Source organism: Cnephaeus nilssonii, assembly GCF_951640355.1.
Source record: "Cnephaeus nilssonii genome assembly, chromosome: 14".
NCBI lineage: Eukaryota > Metazoa > Chordata > Mammalia > Chiroptera > Vespertilionidae > Cnephaeus > Cnephaeus nilssonii.
The window spans coordinates 77,702,711-77,721,567 of NC_137085.1; the positions used below are offsets into that span (position 1 = coordinate 77,702,711).

The 18,857-nt window shown below is 63.1% G+C and overlaps 1 protein-coding gene across 1 annotated transcript in view; it reads right to left on the minus strand.

Annotated features, from left to right (window-relative positions):
* Positions 1-11,973: 11,973 nt before the first annotated feature.
* The window catches only part of FGD3 (FYVE, RhoGEF and PH domain containing 3), a 45,833-nt gene continuing 38,949 nt past the window's right edge, over positions 11,974-18,857 (minus strand). The window contains 2 exon segments of the mRNA XM_079789631.1: positions 11,974-12,831; positions 16,608-16,748. Coding sequence (XP_079645757.1) covers positions 12,787-12,831; positions 16,608-16,748 — 186 coding nt within the window. The 3' untranslated portion in view covers positions 11,974-12,786.

Here is an 18,857-nt window from a genome sequence, read left to right on the forward strand (position 1 = left end):
CGGGGCCTGGCGCCGGGGTGACCTCCGCCCCCGCCCCTCAGGTGGAGCGGGTCTCCCTAGGCCAGGTGTCAGGTGCACCCCACTGTGCCCTGTGGGCCGGGCCCTCGGAGGCGGGTGTAGTACCGTGGGCCTCACTCAGGGACGCCCGGGCTGTGGGGGCAGGATTGAGACCCTGGTCCCTCTGAAGAGGCTGCCCAGCCCCGCCCAGCCCAGCCCAGGGCACCTCGGAGCGGGTGGGGTCTCAGCCGCTGCGGAGCTGGAGCCAGACCAGACGGGCGCAGGGCGGCTTTCGAGCGGAGACCTGCGGGGCGGAGTGACGTAGGCGGTCCTTGCAGCCCGAACAAAGGCCCGACGTGTGAGCACGTTGGAAATTGGAGGGACAGGCGAGTGTGGCTGGCACCGGAGGTGTGGGAAGGTGGCCCGTGGGCAGGACTGGCTCTGGAGGCCTGGCCAGTGGCGGCGATAGGGCAGGTCCCCTGGGCCCCAGCAGTGTGGGGGGCACCTGCTCTCAGCACAGTGGCAGCTGAGGTTCGGATGACCGTGAGTCAGGTGGGCTTCAGCCTGAGTCCCATTCCCACTTCAGACTGCAGACCACACCTGAGGACGTTCTTCAATTCCCTCCATGTGAGACCAGGCTCCGCCTGCCACATTGGGAAGCCAGTGAGTCTACAGGGCCCCCAGTGACCTCTTCACCCCCCACCCCCACCCCAGACCATACTTGGGGACCTGGAACCCAGAATTCCCTGCTGAATGGCCGGAGCCCTCACTGGGGCTGACCCCGCGCACAGGGCCGTGGGGAGGGCAGCTGCCTGTCGGCGGGGACAGGCTGGGGGAAGCTCGGTGGCCCCTGAATTGCAGGCTGCAGCTGGTGGGAGCTGCCCGCAGGCTGCCCGCAGCACCACACTCGGCCCAGGCCTCCAGGAGCCCCACGTGCTGCATCCCAGCCTGGCCTGGAGGGTGGGCTGCCTCCTGGGCGGCTGTAGCGAGTGCCGCCACGGGGCACCTGAGCACCACGGAGTGTATTGTTGGGGGTGCTGGAGGCCAGAAGTCTGAGGTCAAGGTGTCGGCAGCCGCACCCACTGGGCCGCACTCAGAAGGGTGGGTCCCAGGCCCTCCCAGCCTCCAGGGGCTCCGCCGCGGTGGCAGCAGCACTGCGGGCCACAGGGGTGTCTGTCCGAACGCCCTCTGCAGCACAGCACTGCCAGGTGAGGCCCAGTGACCTCGCTCTGACGTGACTGCACCCGTCTCTAAGAGGGCGTGTTCCGAGGGATGGGGGTTAAGACTTAATAATAGACATGTTTTCTCGGCCATCTGTGGCTTAGATACATGTTCTGGTGATCAAGCATGTGGCCAGCTTCCGTCTGTGCCAGCTGGGAGCTGGGTGGCCGAGACCTCCTTCCTGTGCCAAGGAAGCCATGTGTGTTGCCACACCTCAGGACCCGCCCACCGCCAAGGCTGTCTCCAGACGCACGGGAGGCACTGGGGTTGGTTCTGGAGGTGGAAGCCGGCCAGGGTGGGCCTGGGCCTGGCTGCCCCGGGCACCTTTTCCAGGGCCTTCTGGGGGGTGCCAGCAACGCTGACCGCACAGGGAGAGAAACTGAGGCCAGGTACTAGCCCATCACAGACAATAGACCAGCTGGGCCCTCCACACACCGCTCCCCACCTGACAGGCCTCCCCTCGCCGGGCCTTAATGTTCTCATCTGCGGGACAGAGAAGGTTCTGTCACCCCCTGAGGCCAGGGAGCGGTGACCCGCTCCAAGATGGCGCTTGCACTTGGGCACCTGCCGCTGCTCCTGGCTCTCCCAGCTCCCCAGGCGCTCTGCGTCCCAGCCCAGACCCGGAGCGGTGCCTGGGCGGTGCTGGGCTGGGGTCTCCTTGCCCTCAGGCTCACCACCTCCTGAGGGAGCCTTCCCGGATGCCTGCCCAGCACAGGCCTTCTCTGACCTAAAGCCTGTGCCATGTCTGCGAGTTGGAGGGAACAGACGGCTTCCGTGGTGGAGACGACCTGTGGGCAGCCGGCCGGGAGGCAGGGGGAGCCCAGCACTGATGCCGAGGAACTGGCTATAGCCTTGACCTCTCTGCATATGGGGGTCCAGCTCCCACCCCATTACTTACTCCCCCATCTAGGTTTGCAGCTGGGAGCACAGTCTGGGGTAAGGAACCAAGGAGGCTGGTGCAGGGGGAGGAGTCCGGAAGCCCGGGCCTCAGTGTTGTGCTCTGTACAATGGGCTTCCACATGCTGCCAGAGATATCGGGGATGGTTAGGGTCTAGTCTGGTGGTCTCTTCTTCCCACCAGTTCAGCTGAGGCCGCCTGCCTCAGCCCCAGGCCCTGGCACATCACTCATAGCACTGGTGGCCTGAGGGAGCCGGGCATCAGTCTGGTAGGGGAGGTGGTTATTGGTGTGTTTCCCTCAAATTCAATAATAACTGGAATTGTAAAATGCCTCTTGTTTTTCTCTAAATAAATATTCTTCATTTTTACTTCAACTCCAAGTCCATTGCAAGTTAAGAGTCACATAAGCAGGTGGCCTCCTGGGCTTTGCCTCTTCTTCTTTTTAAGCTTTTAAAATTAAAAGCATTTTAAAAATAAAAGTAATCTGAGCTTGTAGCTCCAAAGAGCTAGGTATTTTGGGAGAAAAGAATTTCCCCCAGAGCATCAGCATGTGGACTGAGGGGTCCCAGGTTCGATTCCGGTCAAGGGCACATGCCTGGGTTCGGGCTCGATCCCCAGTAGAGGGCGTGCAGGAGGCAGCCGATCAATTATTCTCTCTCTTCATTGATGTCTCTCTCTCTCCCTCTCCCTTCCTCTCTGAAATCAATTAAAAATAAATAAATGAAAATAGAATCCCCCCCCCCCACACACACACACCCACCCCGACGTTTTCTGCCAGGCTACTTGCTACCCTCCACGCACAGGCCCCGGCGTTCCACAGGAAGAGCTGGTGTCCTTGCCTGGAGCCCACTCACCACCCTGGTCCAAACCCTGACCAGGGTGGTGCTCCCTGCCAGGCGCCTGCGCAGGCCAGGCTCGCCTGGGCTTTCAGGAGGAGACCGTCGAGTCACTTCAGATGCCATCGAGCCACTGGCCACAGGTTCAAAGTGACCCCTTGTGGACATGCAGCCTGTGGGTGCCGGCCTCCCCGAGCTGGGACGGTGCCCCGGGACTCCTCCACCCCTCTGGCAGCCAGACCGTGGTGATGCCTTCCTGCCGCTTGACTTCTTGTCTGTGAGCTTGGACCTGTTCTCTAAGCAGAAAGCAGGAAGCAATAAAGGTTTAAGGGCAGGTGCGTTGTACACACGGACAGGACAGATCTGAATTCCACCCGCAGGAGGCACGTGGCGGACGCCTCCCTCACAGAGTGGGAGCCCGAGGCGGAGAGTGGGGACTGTCCTGGCCCAGGCACTCGCGTGCTGGGAGCCTGGCACCTGGCTGTGGGCTGAGGGCTCCCTTGTAATGAGCGGGCTCGGCCCACGGGGGGCAGGGCGGGTGCCCACAGCCCAGCTGCTCGGGGTCGCAGCAGGAAGCAGTGCCTGCTGGTCAGGCATCCGAGGCTTAGTGCACCCGCCCAGCCAGCATGCAGGGGAGGGAGGGGGCACTCGACCCCCCTCCACGTGTGCGAGCCTGCTCTCCACACTCCCCTCCCTCTGTGCCTCCCCCCTGCCCAGCACAGACCCCATGCCGCTGGCCCCTCCGTCCGGCACTGGCAGCTACGCTTTCCTGATAACCGGGAGCCCAGGGAGCCTCCTCCCACACCGGAGACAGGCTCAGGCCTGCTTCTGAGGGGCGATGGCTGCTGGCAGCTTGAGTGCTGAGGGAGGCCCTGGGCCAACGGGTCCCAGAGCAGGAGACCGGGGCCACGTGCATCTGACCCCTCCAGAGCGGCGACAGAGCCCTGGGCCAGGCCGCAGAGCAACAGCACCGCTCAGCCTCCCTGAGGGAAGCCCTGTCTCGGGGGCGGGGGGGGGGGGGGGGGGCGGTTAGCACCTGCGTGCAGGGGTCTGTGCTCAGGGGGCTCTCCTTGCAGCGGGAGCTCAGTGTGGCGGCTGTGCTCAGGTGTTGACTATAAGGAGGTGACCAGGAACACAGCAGCGTGGTGGAGAGCGAGGCAAAGAAGGGCAGAATGCCAACGCCGGCGTCCTGTGTTGAATGGTGTCACCCCAATGCTCATGTCCACCCAGAAATTGGGAAATAAGGTGTTTGCAGAGGAAGTTAGTTAAACTGAGGAGAGTGCGGGTCCGAAAACTGAGGAGAGTGTTGGTCTCCACCCAGGTCCCTACCGAGTCTCCTCACCAAGTTTCTCCCACCATCGTGTTCTCTTCGGACCACACTTTCTAAACAGTGAACTTTCCTTTTTCTTTTTTTAAATATGCCTTCATTGATTTCAGAGAGGAAGGGAGAGGGAGAGAGAGAGAGAGAAACACCAATGATGGGAATCATTGATCGGCTGCCTCCTGCACGCCCCCAACTGGGGACCGAGCCCGCAAGCCGGGCATGTGTCCTGACCAGAATCGAACCTGGGACCCCTCAGTCTGCAGGCTGACGCTCCATTTACCGAGCCAAACCAGCTGCGGCTCAACAGTGAACTTTCTAATTTTAACTGTCTGGACGGGCTAAGGACTTCCTTCCCAAATCAGCGAGCGCGGGTTCCTTTCTGCTGAACGGTTTCTTCCCCAACTGACCTCGCTCCTCGCAGACGCACTCCCTGCAGCGGGAGAGCCCGGCTCCGCGGCCCACACCGGGTCCACAGCTCCTCAGCGAAACATTCACCCCTAAAATGTCTCCTTCCTGCTCAACACTGGCCCCGCAGCCACGTTTCTGCCTCTTTACCAGGACGGCCTGCACCCCCTGCACCCCGTCTCCCAGAGCCTGTCCCTCACGGCTGTCACCCCCGCTGCACCTGCTGCTGGGCCTGGAAGCAGACCCTGCCTCGGCCTCCTCCCCACTCCCTCCTTCCCGTGCGCTCGCAGGCTCGCCTCCAGGCTTCTGTTTCCTTCGCAGTCTCCTCGAGGGAATCTAGGCTTTTCCGGAGCCTTCCAGCGCCTGCACGCCGGGTCATGGCACTGCCAGCTTCAGGGCGGGCGCAGCAGCACCTCCTCCTCGTACCAACGCTGCGCTGCCGGCTAAGGCTGCTGAGCCACAGCCACACGCTCAACGGCTTCCTAGATCGCGGACTTACTCTCTTGTTGCTCTGGAGGCGGAGGCCAAAGTCCGGGTGTCCCTCTGCGAGCCCTAGGGGAGCGCTCCTCCGTGCCGCTCCAGCGGCTGGCACTCTCGATGACCTTGGGTGCCCTTGGCTCGTAGCGGACCGTGCCAGTCTCTGCCTCCACCATCGCTTGGCCTTTCCCATGAGTCCTCTCCTGGTCAGTGGTCCCCAGGAGCCCTGGGAGGCTCTCCCGGCGGGAGGGGTTTGAGCCTCCTTACCCGCAGTGGCTGGCTGCTGGGAGCCAACGTCCAAAGGACAGAGGGCGGGAGGGGAAGCTGCCGCTGCTCACTTCTGTTGTCTCTGTCTCTACCCACCCTCTTCCTGGGCTCTGAGGCCCCCACCAGCGGCCACAGACCAGAGCCTGGAGCCCCTGCGGCTGGGGCCGCTCCCGCTCCTGGGGGTAGAGGGCTCTGCACGGGGAAGCTGGGCCGTGGGGCTCTTGTTAAAGAGAAACCATCCAGATCAGACAAGGTCACTCCGAGACAAGGTCACCACCGTCCATCACAAGGGTGAGTGATGACGGCCGAGCGAGCCCAGAGCGTCCTCGTCCTGGGAATCTGAGTGGCTGCTGCCTCCTTACCAACTGCGGCCTCTGCCACCCCCCCTCCCCCCCCCCCCACACACACGCACACTTTCTACTAAATGTATTGGTTCCCAAGCATAGAACCAGCCCCACTTCCTAACCGCATCCCATCCCGCCCCCCGCCCCCCACCCCCAGTCCTCCCTGACACACCAGGGGCTTTCCCGGGGCGGGGACCCGGCGGGCTGGCCTCGGCACGCTCCGGGCTCTGCGGGGAGCAGTGGTGGCCAGGGCCTTCCCGGCAGCTGAGCTCCGTTGCCTCCAGACCTCAGTTGCTTGACAGCAGCGTCCAGGTACCGGTGGCCTGGGCACCACACCGGACCACCAGCCAGGGGCTCTCAACAGCAGCGGACGCCGCTCCTCGCCGTGCTGCCTCCACCTCATCCGTGCGTCCTCTCCTCACCAGGACTGAGTGGCGGGCGTAGGGACCACCCAGCGCAGTGTGACCTCAGCTAACCACACCTGCCAAGCCTTCTTTCCAAACGACGTCACATTCTAACGTTCCAGGGGGACGTGGATTTGGGGGGAACACTATTCAACCCCCATCTTCCCTCTGACCCCTCAAAAGGCACTTCGGTCCCATGTTTAAAATACACCCTCCTCCTCTCCACATCTCTGTCTGAACTCAGTCCGAAAGGGAGACAGTGGGGATGAAGGGACCGCTGTCCCCCGCAAGCCGCAGAGCCAGGGCGCGCTCCTTAGCCCCAGGCCTGCGCCCTGGCTCCTGGTGGCCCCAGCTCCTCGGGGCCTTGGCCGCGCCTCAGCCCCACCCCTCTGGTCTCTGTCTGCATTCGTGGCTTTGCCCTCCAAGTTCTTCTTCCTTCACTCGGTCGCTCTCTGCTCTCGGTCCAGGCTGGGGGGTTTCTGCTCGTGTAACATTCTCCAACGCCGTGTTGGTCTCCTGTGTGGCTTTGACCTGTGGACCTTCTCCCTCTTCCCCCCCACCCCCCGCCAGCCCTGCCCCTGATCAGCCGATTGGGGCGGGCCTGCCAGACCCCACCCATGCACGAATTCGTGCACCAGGCCTCTAGTTATTAATAACGAACTACAACGTTGGCTAATGGCTGATTACTATAATCGTGTTGCATTCATTTCCCTCACGCGCAGGCGCACCATTTCTCTCCACTAACACCAGCAGCGAATATTTTAGCAGCCGATGGCCACATCCTTAGTCTTGGACTGACTTGTTTGGTGTGCGCAACAGGAAATATTTTGCTTTTGGAGAGCAAGAAAAATAGGTTTATTTGTGTTACGCTTATTAATTTGTGAAGTTATTCAGTGTCTGGTAAGTGAATGTTCAAGAAAAAATATTAATTTTTATTAAAATGTTCTATTATTTTATGTTAAGGATGACTCATTTATTTCAGCCCTTTGTGTTCAGCATGTCTCTATCGAAATAAACCATCGTTTCTATGGAAATGGAAGCTCTTGTTGTTTGCGGCCACATCCACTCACACCTTGTGTGTTTGGCCCGTGGCAGCCTGCCCTGCCCTGTGAGGACCTAACTGAGATCAGGCCCCTGTTTGAATCCTGTGGACACACTGATCAAAGCTGCCCACTCTTAGCTGCTGGGGACCCTCAGACACGAGCCCCCACTCCGAGGTGTTGGGACCGCCTCGGGCAGCCCCTCTGTCCTGCGGGGCCCCCCGTGACAGGGGAGGACGGCGGCCCCTTCCCCTGAGGTTTCGGGGAGCCCTGACGATTGGGCTCCCAGGCCAGCCTGGCCCTGACAGTAGAGGGGCGGGTGCTGTTCTCTCAGAGGCACTGCCAGCCTGGATCCAGGCGGGGGGCTAGCGCCAAGGCAGGGCGTTTGGGGGTGCAGGCTGATTGTGGGGAGTGGGGGTGGCAGGACCGCAGGGACCAAGAATCTGGCCCCAGAGCTCTGCTCTGGCTCCAGGGCGCAGCGCCCAGCTCCCCCCCCGCCCCGTGGCCGGGCTGCCGTGGTCACAGGGGCACCCGGACCACCTGGGGCCGGAGAGGGGGGGCGGCTGCAGGTGGCCCCCCAGCGCAGCTCCTCTGCAGGAAGTGCCTGGGCAGAGGGGGCCCCGGCTGCGTGGGGCCAGCACGGCGGGTGCGGGGGGGCGTGAGGAGTGGGGGACAGGCGGAGGGGCCAGCACGGCGGGTGCGGGGGGGGCGTGAGGAGTGGGGGACAGGCGGAGGGGACTGCATAGCTATGCCACATCTCAGGGACCCCCGCGGCTCCCACCGGGGTGCCAGCAAGGCCCAGGGGCCTGAGCACACCGGGCAGAGGGAAGGGGGCCCACCAGTCAGCAGGTGCCGGGGGCAGAGGGCAGCCTCCCCAGGCCGGGGCCGCCCGCAGGGCTGTGCACCTATGAGCGGGGCACGGAGGCCACAGATCCATCCCGTCAGGGAGGAGGGTGGCGGCCAGGAGGGCACATGCGGAATGTGAGATGGGGCTGCCCACCTCCCCGACACCATGCCTCACCCCGGCCTTCAGGTTTCTCCTGGTAAAAGGGGAAGCCCTGCTGGTGGGAGAGAGCGTGTGGAAAGGGAGGAGCAGCTTCCTCGGGTCCACCCAGAGCCCCTCAGATATCACCCGGAGCCCCTCAGATATCACCTGGAGCCCTCAGATACCACCCGGAGCCCTCAGATGTCACCCAGAACCCCTGGGGGATCACCGGAGCCCCTCAGGACTCGGCAGCAGTGGCCCAGAGGGTCCTCGGTGGAGGCACGCCCGCAGACACCTTCCAGGCACCTGGGCACGGCGAGCCCTCCGCCTCCCTGGAGGCCCAGCACCAGGACTGTGCTCAGAGGAAAGGGGTTCCCAGGCGCAGTCAGACCCAAGGAGCGGGGTGGCCCCTCGAGCAGGGGAGGGATGAGGGCTCAAGTCCCCCAGGCCTGGCTTCCGGGGCCTGGGGTAAGTTGGGACTTTCGGGGGCTGACCCACCACCTCATGCACGGGGGTGGCCTGCTGTGCCTGGGAGGGTGGTGGGTGGGCACAGCTGCACGTCAAGCCCACCTGGCCCCAGCGCCCCTCTGTCCTGTTCTGGGGGTGGCTCCCCTGGGCCTCACTGTGCTGATCTCTGCGATGGAACAGGCGTCTGAGGGGAACTGGCTCCGGGTCCCTGAGACCTGGGAACCACGGAGAGTCAAGGGCGCCTTCATTTCCCATCTGCAACATGGGGGTTCCAGACCCGGCGTGCTCAGGGGGCACAAGGCTGCTGACAGGGGTTAACTGAGCACCGCCGCTATGCCAGGCCTGTTGCAGGTGCTGCTGCTGCCCTCAGGGTGGGGAGAGGTTAAACAAGTGGCAAACGCCCCGCACAGAGCCGAGAGGCGGCAGGGCTCTCCGTGGAGGGGGCACCGAGCAGTCTTGCAGAGCCCTACAGGAAGAGCCAAATCAGCATGTGCAAGGGCCCGCGTGCGAGGAGCTGGTGGGAAGGGTGGCAGGGCCAGAGGCCACCGGGCGTCACCTTCCCCAGTCCCAGAAACCCGGGGCCGCCCCAGTGCCTCGCACAGGGAAGGTGTGCCAGCAGTGCCCGCCGAGTGCCGAATGGATGAAGAGAGACAAGTGACTCCTGCGGGTCCCCAAGTCGCTGTGTGATCTCAGGCAAGCGTATTTCCCTCTCTGGGCCTCAGTATCACGACGGCTGGATGCTCTCCGGGTCACAATTCTTGCCCGCAGGTGGCTGGGCCGGCACCTGGCTGCAGGCGGCCCACGTGGACGCCGCCTCCTTCCTTTTCCTCGGGTTGTGGAGGGCACAGCCCCCCCCCCCCGGGCCTGGTGGGGATGTGCTCCCCGGCAGGGTGGTCAGCAGCCCCCCTGGAGCCCATGACGGGGGGCTGGGCTCCGACCCCAACAGGGACCTCGCCACCTCGCTTTCTCCTTTCTCTCGTCCCTACCTCGCTCCAACCTCCGCTCCTGGGGTGAGAAGACCCCTGCCTCGTGCCCCCGACTCCTGGGGGTGCAGGATGGGTGAGAGCCGCGAGGCGGGCGGTGTGGAGCCTGGGCGGGCAGGGAAGAGGCCCCGGGCGATGGGTCCCTGGGGGCAGACGCTGGGAGGGCGCACGGCCTCAGCTCGGCCTCCACTTCCGGGAAAGTGGGGACAACATGCGCCAAAATGAACGCAGACCTTGGCGTCCGGGCAGGGACCCTGGGCCCAGCGTCCCCTGGCGGCATGCCTGCCCAGCAGAGTCCACCCCGAGGTTTCAGACTCTGCCATAGTTGCTAATATCTTCAGGGTATTTCATAAGAACAGCGTTTCTTTCTCTCTCTCTCTCTCTCTCTCTCTCTCTCTCTCTCTCTCTCTCTCTCCTCTCGGTTAATCCTCACGCAAAGATATTTTTTCCATTGACTTCTTTTTTTTTTAGAGAGAGTGGACGGGAGGGGGAAGACAGAGAGAGAAACATCGACGTGAAAGAGACACATCAATTGGCTGCCTCCTGCAAGCGCCCAGACCGGAGCCAGAGATCAAGCCTGCAACCGAGGTACATGCCCTGGACCGGAATCAAACCCGAGCCCCTTCGGTCCACAGGCCGACACTAACCATTGAGCAGCTCTGGCCAGGGCTCTTTTACCTCTGAAGCTCCAGCACACAGGTCCCTGCCTGTGGGACAGTTGCGGGGGGAGGGGAGGGATCCCCACATTGACTTGATAGCCGGCCTCTGGGTGCCTGTTGAGGGGTCTGCTGAGGACGTGGGGCCCTGTCTCCATCTCCACGCATTGCAGCCCAGGCCACCCCAGTGCTCAGTCTCCCTGCTCCCCCACCCAACGCCAAAGCAGCGGCCCCACCTTCCCTCAGGCCACAGTGCTCCTCCCACTGCCCTTCTAGGCCTTGGTGCCCCCTGGCTGGCCTCCTGCGGGGAGGGGGGCTCCCAGAGACCTGTCCCTTGCACGCCCCCCCGCCCCCGTTTCTGTCCTCCCCAGCCCGGGCACTATTCCTGCGGACGCTCAGCGAGTTCTCCGTGTCTCCACGGGAAGGGCAGCCTGGGCCGACTGTCCGGAACCGGCCGGAGGGTGTCTGTCCTCATCCTGCTGCCCCGCAGCCGGGGCGTCCGTCCCCACCCCCGGAGGCCGGCCCCTCACTATGGCCCCCCCCCCCCCCCGGCGGGAGAACAGGGCCCCGCGAGCACTGTGGGCCCGTGTGTGGGGCTGGGCACAGGAGGGGCTGGGCCATGGTCCAGATCCCCGGGGAGCCCAGAGGTGGGCCTCGGTGGGGTGCCCAGGCTTCCCTCGCAGACCCCTCATTGTGCTGCGGGCTTCCCACTCAGTCCGAAGCTGTAGGGCTCTGACTCAGTTTCCGCAGCTGTCAAGGGGCAGCATCCGGGGGTTGTGATGAGACTGGCCTCGTGGGGTCTCTGTTGCCCCTGCCCGGGGCTGCGGGGCTTCTGTCTCCTGCATTTGCAGGGGCCTGGCCAGGGCTGGGAGAGGTGGCCTCGCCTCCCAGGGACTCGGGACCGAGGCAGCAGCATCTACACAGCTGGGTGGGCCCACGTGGGGGGCACTGGCTCACGCCTAAGCTCACCTGTGCCCGGCCAGCCGCACCTGGGCCCTGCTTCGCTGTGTCCCACCGAACCGGAGCTTCACCCACCTCCTGTGTGCCCACCTGCCCCACCTGGGTGCTGTCTCTGTGCCTGCCTCACTCGCACCCTGTCCCCTTCATCTGGGCCCCACCACCTCCCCTGGACCCACTCCCACTTCAGCTGGCCCCATCACGTGTGTGCCCTCCCGTGCCCTGCTCCCACCTCACCCACGATCAGACGCCCTGCCGGCCCCTACGTTGCCCTCTCAGTACCGCAGGTCGGCACCGGAGAGTGTGCCCAGGCTGGCAGTGGTGGCATGCCCCCGGGTGCCACAAGGACATTAGAGACGGGGGTCCCTCTGGTCACTGGCCCCCAACTCCTTCCTCTCTCTCCTAAGGCCCCTGGAGCTCTAGCATAAACAGGACCTCCCAACCGTGACCTCCCTACTTCTTTGTGAACCCCGCATCCGCGCTCCTGCCCCCCACGGGACGTGGACCTGTCCGCCTCACCTGCCTGGGCAGGGCCAGAGAGCTTATGCCCACAGGCCTGGGTCACTGCGCCCTCTGTCACCCTCGTCGCCCACCCAACCACCAGAGGCCCACCTAGGGGACTCTAAACCAAGACTGCTCACCTGCTGGCTGCCAGCATTTATTCCCGCAGACAAGCTCTGCCCAGCCCTCCAGGAACCACGCCCAGGCGCCCGTGTGGCACAGATGGGCCCCATCATTTCTCAGTGAGGCTGCTCAGGAGCACACCCCTCCTGGCAGGCCCGGCCCGGCCCACCCCGCCCTGCCCCGTGAGCGTCTCCACTTGGGGCGGTGGGCGAGGGCACCTGGGAGCCGGGGTGCGCAGAGGAGGCGGTGGAGCCGGGACTGGGGCAGCTCAGCTCCCAGGTGCAGACGGCGCAGACAGCGGGCAGCTCAGCTCCCATGTGCAGACGGCGCAGACAGCGGGCAGCTCAGCTCCCAGGTGCAGACGGCGCAGACAGCGGGCAGCTCAGCTCCCAGGTGCAGACGGCGCAGACAGCGGGCAGTGGCCGGAGGGATGCACAATGCACGTCCACCAAGTGTCGCCAGCCCAGTCCGGACCGTCGTCCTCCTGCGAGAGCCCTTGCACACAGTTGCCCCGTGTCCCTCTCTGGGCCGCGCCGCTGGCCTGAGGGCGGAGGCCAGGCTCTTTCCCGAGATGTGCCAGGTGACTCTGGACAGGTGGCCACCCGCCTGTGCCTGCCAGCCCCTCAGCAGTGGGCACACTTCATCTCCGGGGCCACCTTCAGGCGAGCACAGGCCCTGCTGTGGCGGCTACAGAGCAGGGGCCACGGCCAAGACTCAGCTCCTGGTCCACAGGCCTGGGCTTCGGGCCCCAGGCTGGCCGGGCCAGGTCCCCATGGCGACCACGCTTAGGGCTCTCAGCCACCTCGGCTGCAGCTCAGTGGCTGGGATGCTCAGGCACAGGCCTGCCGGGCCTGCCGCACAGTCCAGGTGGCGGGCGGCAGCGTCTCCGCAGGTCCGGCACTCACTGTGCAGCCAGAGGGGGCCGGGCGGGTGGTGGCCCACTGTCCTGCAGCAGAGGAGAGGGGAGGGGAGGGGAGGGGAGGGGAGGGGAGGGGAGAGGAAGGGAGAGTCAGCACCACCTGCCATCGCCCACAGCAGGGAGCAGAGGAGTGACTCTGGGCCGCAAGGGGTTGGTCCCAGGCGGCATGGCCTGGGCTCCTCGGGGTGCGGCCTGAGGCTCGGGCTGCCACGCGGCAGAGTCCTGGCACAGCACGTTTGAAAAGGTTGATGTGGGAGTAGCAGCCGGTGCCTTACTCCAGGCCACGCCGCCATCTGACACCCACAGAGGGCCACGTGGGCAGGCGGGCGGGGCCCACAGAGGCGGGGCCTAGTGCTGCTGCCTCCCTGCAGAGGCCGTTCTCATGGGGGAGGCCGGGCTGCCTCCGGCCTGGGGGCGGGGTGGGGGACCAAGACAAGGGCTGGGCCGCTGACACTTCCTCGGGTCACCTAAGGTCATTTGGATGGAGCAGTACCCCTCGGGAATGAAGCCACCGTGGGGTCAGGACAGATATAACACAGGAAAAAAGTGGAACAGAAGAGCCAGAGTGTGGCTCAGCAAGGAAGGGCTGGGAGTGAGTCAGTCAGCTGTTCTCTCATCTCTCACACACACACTCACACACTCACTCACACACACACACACTGACACACACACACCACAAACACACTCATACAAGCACACACACACACACACACACTCACTCACACACAAAAACTCACACTCACTTACACACACACACTGACACACACACACACCACAAACACACTCATACAAGCACACACACACACTCACACACACATGCACACACACGCACATACTTTCACACACATGCATACACAAACTCACACATACACACACAAACTCACACACACACTCACACTCACTCACACACAGTCACACACACCACAAGCACATTCATACAAGCACACACACACACTCATACACACACCACAAACACACTCATACAAGCACACACACACTCACACACACTCACACACACATGCACACACTGACACACACACCACAAACACACTCATACAAGCACACACACACTCACACACATGCACACACATGCACACACACGCACATACTTTCACACACACACAAACTCACACTCACACACTCACACACAAACTCACACTCACTCACACACAGTCACACACACCACAAACACACTCATACAAGCACACACACACTCATACACACACCACAAACACACTCATACAAGCACACACACACACTCGCACACACACACAAACTCACACTCACTTACACACACACACTGACACACACACACCACAAACACACTCATACAAGCACACACACACTCACACACACACGCACACTTGCACACACAAACTCACACTCACACACAAACTCACTCACACACACTCACACTCACTCACACACACACACAGACACACACACCACAAACACTCATACAAGCACACACACACACTCATACACACACCACAAACACACTCATACAAGCACACACACCCACACACACGCACACACACGCACACACACACGCGCACACACGCACACACACGCGCACACACGCACACACACGCACACACACACGCGCACACACGCACACATGCACACACACGCACACTGTGGACCTGAGAAAGAAGACACCTAAGAAGGGCTCCTGGTGGCTAACTGGGCTCAAATTAGAAAACAAAACAAAACAGCTTAGCAGCCATTTCTGCACAGGGCGGAGCTGCACTGAACCCCGCCCCCCCAGCCTGCGCTGTGTTTCTGCCCCTGAGCGGCCCTTATAAAGGAGGTCGGAGAATCCTATTCCAACCAATAGGATTGAGGCTTTCCCCATCCAATCAGAGCTGCGCAGCTCTGACCCACCAGAGTGGCTCTATTCTGACCAATCAGGACAGTGGCTTTTGGACCAATCAAACTGCAAGGATTTGGCGGTCTCGTTTGCCTGGGGACAGACCAATCAGGGACCGGGCCGCCGGCAGTCTGTGTAGGTAAGCAGCTCCCCTGGGGTTCTGGGCGTGCCCTTTGCCTTCCCACCAAGACGGAGCCCCGGAGCCGAGCCCACAGCGGCACCACAGCCGAGCTCTTCCGCAGCCGGTGCTGTTTTCACGCTCACACTGTTACAGCCTGCGGTGTCACAGTGAGCTGTTTGCACTCAATAGTTTCCTTCTTTACTGAACCCCAAATCGGGGACTCCTGTTGGCATTGAATTGGTTACAATGACCATTGGTTGACCATACACACACTCACACTCAAGTGCACCCCCCACACACATGCACACATGCTCATACACGCACACATAATATGCACATACAAACTCACCCATACACACTCCTACACATACATGCACGCACATACACATTAACACACACGTACAGATGCATACACACATACATACCTCCCCACACATTAACACACACACACATACACACAGGCACATACACACACTGACATATACACATCCACATACATAGTCACACACATATACACATGTACCTGCATACACTTACACATGCTCTCACACACACATACCCACTCACATACCCACGTGCACGTATACACATACACACGTACACACATACATACCCACAGATATGCACATGCACACACTTACACATGTGCACATGCATACACACTCAGACATGCTTATACTCACACTCATATATACACATACATGAACACTCATACACATTTGCTCACATAAACACACACATTCACACACTCACATAGTGCTCATACACACACACTCGCACACACTCACACACACATGCACCATCCACCACACATCCCACACCTCCTCCTCGCTCGGGGTGCTTACAGCAGCCATGACACAAGCTCAGTGCCATTTGGAAGCCCCTCAGACCCCCTGGCGGGCTGGCCCTGCGCAGACCTGGGCCTTCCACGCTCTGGTGTTGAGAGCGCAGGGCTGCGCTCACGCCTTCTACACCTGGTTCTGAGACACGTCATTTGACATCTGTGATAGACACTCAGGGCCCTGCCACAGCGGGCCACTCGACCACGCTGCAGTATCTAGGGAGGGACCCCAATATCACAAGTAGCTTCCTAGGAGGCTCCCACAGGAACCTGGCTTTAGAGCCATAGACCGTTGTGTGCAGACCGGGAACGCGCACTTTGGAGAAAGCCCCATTTCTCTCCCGTCTCCCCTGCACTCCATACACTCAGGCCGGTCCTTGAAGGGGAGCCGCAGGGGCGTGGCAGCCTCAGGAGGGCGCGGGGAGGAGGGCGGGGCCCTCAACGGCTTTGGGGGCCACAGCAGATCTCTCCTCCAGGTCCCCAATCACGGTGGTCGTGAATGAAGGTGCCACTGGCTCCCATCTGCTTCAGCTGAATTGTGTGCCCCCAAATCCAGGTGTTGCACCCCGACCCCTCTGTGCGACTACACTTGGAAACGGGCCTTTAGGGAGGTAATTGCCCCTCGCCAATGTGACAGGTGTTCTCACACGGAGATGAGGACAGAGAAGACGGCGTCTGCAAGCCGTGGGAGGCCACGGGAGGCCCGCCGCCCACCCCGGGGCTGGGACTTCCAGCCGAGGCCTCTGCCCGGAGGGTCTGTCGCAGCCGCCGGCTCCCGGCGCCTGACCAGGGGCTCCAGGGCCCCCGCACGCGGCTGGCAGGACCCGGGAACCTGGCGCACAGGCAGGATGCCGACCTTCCAGGGCCGCTGCTCAGCCACCTGCAGCCTCGGAGCCGTCGTCCTGGTCCCGGGGAAGCTGGCTGCCCAGGCTGCCGGGTGGCAGCTCGTGCGCAGGCGCAGGGACACCCACCTCCACGCTCTGCTGGGGCTCGGCAGGCGCCCCAGGGCTGGAGCTCGCGGGGGCCACGGGCTGCGTCAGGAAACACTCTCCACAGACGCGGCTCTGCCGGCCGCTCTCTGCCTTGAACTCGGAGCACTTCCCACAGATGACCTGCCAGACAGAGGACCGTGACCTCCCTCCCGTGGACGGAGCCTGCCCTGGAGAGGCCGAGGAGCCACAGCCGGGAGACAGACACGTGGGTGAGGGAGGTCCTCTGCGGGCCCTGGGGCCAGGGGCCTGGGGAGGGCAGAGATCAAGGCTGGGGGCCCCGGCGTCTGCATCACAGAGGAAGGCTGAGAGGAGGGCTGGGAGGAGGTGTCACAGAGGAGGGCTGGGAGGAGGTGTCACAGAGGAGGGCTGGGAGGAGGGCTGGGAGGAGGTGTCACAGAGGAGGGCTGGGAGGAGGGCTGGGAGGAGGTGTCACAGAGGAGAGCTGGGAGGAGGGCTGGGAGGAGGTGTCACAGAGGAGGGCTGGGAGGAGGTGTCACAGAGGAGGGCTGGGAGGAGGGCTGGGAGGAGGTGTCACAGAGGAGGGCTGGGAGGAGGGCTGGGAGGAGGTGTCACAGAGGAGAGCTGGGAGGAGGGCTGGGAGGAGGTGTCACAGAGGAGGGCTGGGAGGAGGTGTCACAGAGGAGGGCTGGGAGGAGGGCTGGGAGGAGGTGTCACAGAGGAGGGCTGGGAGGAGGTGTCACACAGGAGGGCTGGGAGGAGGTGTCACAGAGGAGGGCTGGGAGGAGGGCTGGGAGGAGGTGTCACAGAGGAGGGCTGGGAGGAGGGCTGGGAGGAGGTGTCACAGAGGAGGGCTGGGAGGAGGGTTGGGAGGAGGGCTGGGAGGAGGGCTGGGAGGAGGGTTGGGAGGAGGGCTGGGAGGAGGGCTGGGAGGAGGTGTCACAGAGGAGGGCTGGGAGGAGGTGTCACAGAGGAGGGCTGGGAGGAGGGCTGGGAGGAGGTGTCACAGAGGAGGGCTGGGAGGAGGGCTGGGAGGAGGTGTCACAGAGGAGAGCTGGGAGGAGGGCTGGGAGGAGGTGTCACAGAGGAGGGCTGGGAGGAGGTGTCACAGAGGAGGGCTGGGAGGAGGGCTGGGAGGAGGTGTCACAGAGGAGGGCTGGGAGGAGGTGTCACACAGGAGGGCTGGGAGGAGGTGTCACAGAGGAGGGCTGGGAGGAGGGCTGGGAGGAGGTGTCACAGAGGAGGGCTGGGAGGAGGGCTGGGAGGAGGTGTCACAGAGGAGGGCTGGGAGGAGGGCTGGGAGGAGGTGTCACAGAGGAGGGCTGGGAGGAGGGCTGGGAGGAGGGCTGGGAGGAGGTGTCACAGAGGAGGGTTGGGAGGAGGGCTGGGAGGAGGTGTCACAGAGGAGGGCTGGGAGGAGGGCTGGGAGGAGGGCTGGGAGGAGGTGTCACAGAGGAGGGCTGGGAGGAGGGCTGGGAGGAGGTGTCACAGAGGAGGGCTGGGAGGAGGGTTGGGAGGAGGGCTGGGAGGAGGTGTCACAGAGGAGGGCTGGGAGGAGGGTTGGGAGGAGGGCTGGGAGGAGGGCTGGGAGGAGGTGTCACAGAGGAGGGCTGGGAGGAGGTGTCACACAGGAGGGCTGGGAGGAGGTGTCACAGAGGAGGGCTGGGAGGAGGGCTGGGAGGAGGTGTCACAGAGGAGGGCTGGGAGGAGGGCTGGGAGGAGGTGTCACAGAGGAGGGCTGGGAGGAGGGCTGGGAGGAGGGCTGGAAGGAGGGCTGGGAGGAGGGCTGGGAGGAGGTGTCACAGAGGAGGGTTGGGAGGAGGGCTGGGAGGAGGTGTCACAGAGGAGGGCTGGGAGGAGGGCTGGGAGGAGGGCTGGGAGGAGGTGTCACAGAGGAGGGTTGGGAGGAGGGCTGGGAGGAGGTGTCACAGAGGAGGGCTGGGAGGAGGGCTGTGAGGAGGTGTCACAGAGGAGGGCTGGGAGGAGGTGTCACAGAGGAGGGCTGGGAGGAGGGTTGGGAGGAGGGCTGGGAGGAGGGCTGGGAGGAGGTGTCACAGAGGAGGGCTGGGAGGAGGTGTCACACAGGAGGGCTGGGAGGAGGTGTCACAGAGGAGGGCTGGGAGGAGGGCTGGGAGGAGGTTTCACAGAGGAGGGCTGGGAGGAGGGCTGGGAGGAGGGCTGGAAGGAGGGCTGGGAGGAGGGCTGGGAGTAGGTGTCACAGAGGAGGGTTGGGAGGAGGGCTGGGAGGAGGTGTCACAGAGGAGGGCTGGG